The following is a 1,522-nucleotide window of genomic DNA, read 5'->3' as shown; positions in this document are numbered from 1 at the left end:
TAACCACCCTTGCTCAGCACTGTGGCGAGGCGACCCCGCCTCTCCCTCGCCGATCCGGCTCCGTGCGGCAGCACAACACATTTTTTAATTATGTATATGAATTAGATATTACCAGTTTGGCTTTTTAAACTATGACTTACTCTCGTCGTTTAGTTCTAGTTCCTGATAGTAAGGTACGTCTGGTGACCGAGCAACACGAGGAAGCCGGCGGCGAAGCAGTAGGTTCTGATCTAGAGGCGATCAAAGATTGTGCAGAAGCACCCCCGTAAAAAAAAAGAGATTGTGCAGAAGCTTATGACGCCGCTCGCAAGAGAAGTAGGAAACCAGTGGTCGATACTCGTATCTTATTTCAAAAACATCCATCCTCGGTGGATTATACATTTTGTCTTGAAGAACAAGGTAGCTAAGCTATCGGAGAGGCGTTGCCACCACCGCCCCCGGCCGCCGGCGGCGGCCCCATTTTCTTGACGCACTCCTTCATGCACTCGTCCATCGACAAATAGCAAACTTCCACGGCCACGCGACAGCAGTAGCAGCGCTCGCCCTTGCAGGCAAACGACGTCTTATCGTGGACGCACAGCCCGTAGGGCAAACTGATCTTCTCGCCGCCATCGTCCATGGTCCGGCCTGCATATGTGGCAACAGATAGTAAGTAATTGAGTAACTATAAGCAGCGCCATGATCAACGAAGCGGGATCAAGAGGGATTATTACATCGCGCCTGGGTAGCTAGGAGGCATATGATGAGGAGGAGAAGCGTGACCGCGCGGACCTGGGCCGTGTTCTTATCCATCGTGGGTGTGAATGATGTCGACGAAGTGAGCAGTAGGCAGTGCTGTGAGATGGTTTTGCTGCGTTGGGGGCATGGTCCATATATATAAGGATGGAAATGAATCTACTATCGTGATTTACTTTTCTTGCGAGCAATGGGAAGATTGTGCAAAATCTGAGGGGCCGGTTCTTAGGTAGTAATTGCTTTGTGATCGCTTGCCAGATCTTTTTTCTTGGGTATACGTAGTACGCAATTGCCATGCGTTGTAATTTACCTGCCATTTTATTACCAGTCTTGTATGCGATAATCGTGATTTACCTGCCATTTTATTACCAGTCTTGCTAAGTCGACTGAGATTTGGTTAAGTCCTAGTCGATGCTATACCCGTGAGATCTTACATTGAAATCCATGTAAAATTTTATTTTTCAGTTTTTTCTTTTTCTCTCTTGCATGTTATGTCACTTACCTAGTCACACCCTTTTATTAACACAAATGAATTTTGGGTGCCAACCGAATCAGCGTCAAATATTTTGTCAGCAGTAATCGTGATTTACTTGTCGTCTTATTATCATGAAATAGATTTCAGCTACCAATTGAATCAGCATTTATTGGCTTACGAAACGAATCATGATTTTGCGAATGAGCTCGGTAGGAGAGACATGTTTGGGCAGTTTTGAAAAGAAAAACGGTAGTGAAAATACCTAATGTGGGAGGAAAAAATAAATCAAAATGAGCATGGTAGAAAGCGGAG

General features: G+C 45.7%; 1 protein-coding gene across 1 annotated transcript; it reads right to left on the bottom strand.

The window, feature by feature from the left end:
• Positions 1-316: 316 nt before the first annotated feature.
• Positions 317-796, bottom strand: LOC123142881 (uncharacterized). Its single transcript, XM_044561586.1, has 2 exons — positions 714-796; positions 317-627 (listed from the first exon to the last, which is right to left on the bottom strand). Exons 1-2 carry the CDS (start codon positions 790-792, stop codon positions 404-406), a joined length of 303 nt encoding a protein of 100 aa, XP_044417521.1. The 5' UTR covers positions 793-796; the 3' UTR covers positions 317-403.
• Positions 797-1,522: the final 726 nt, after the last annotated feature.

The sequence above is a fragment of the Triticum aestivum genome, chromosome 6D (assembly GCF_018294505.1).
Source record: "Triticum aestivum cultivar Chinese Spring chromosome 6D, IWGSC CS RefSeq v2.1, whole genome shotgun sequence".
NCBI classification, from domain to species: domain Eukaryota; kingdom Viridiplantae; phylum Streptophyta; class Magnoliopsida; order Poales; family Poaceae; genus Triticum; species Triticum aestivum.
This window is presented reverse-complemented; position numbering and strand designations above follow the sequence as displayed.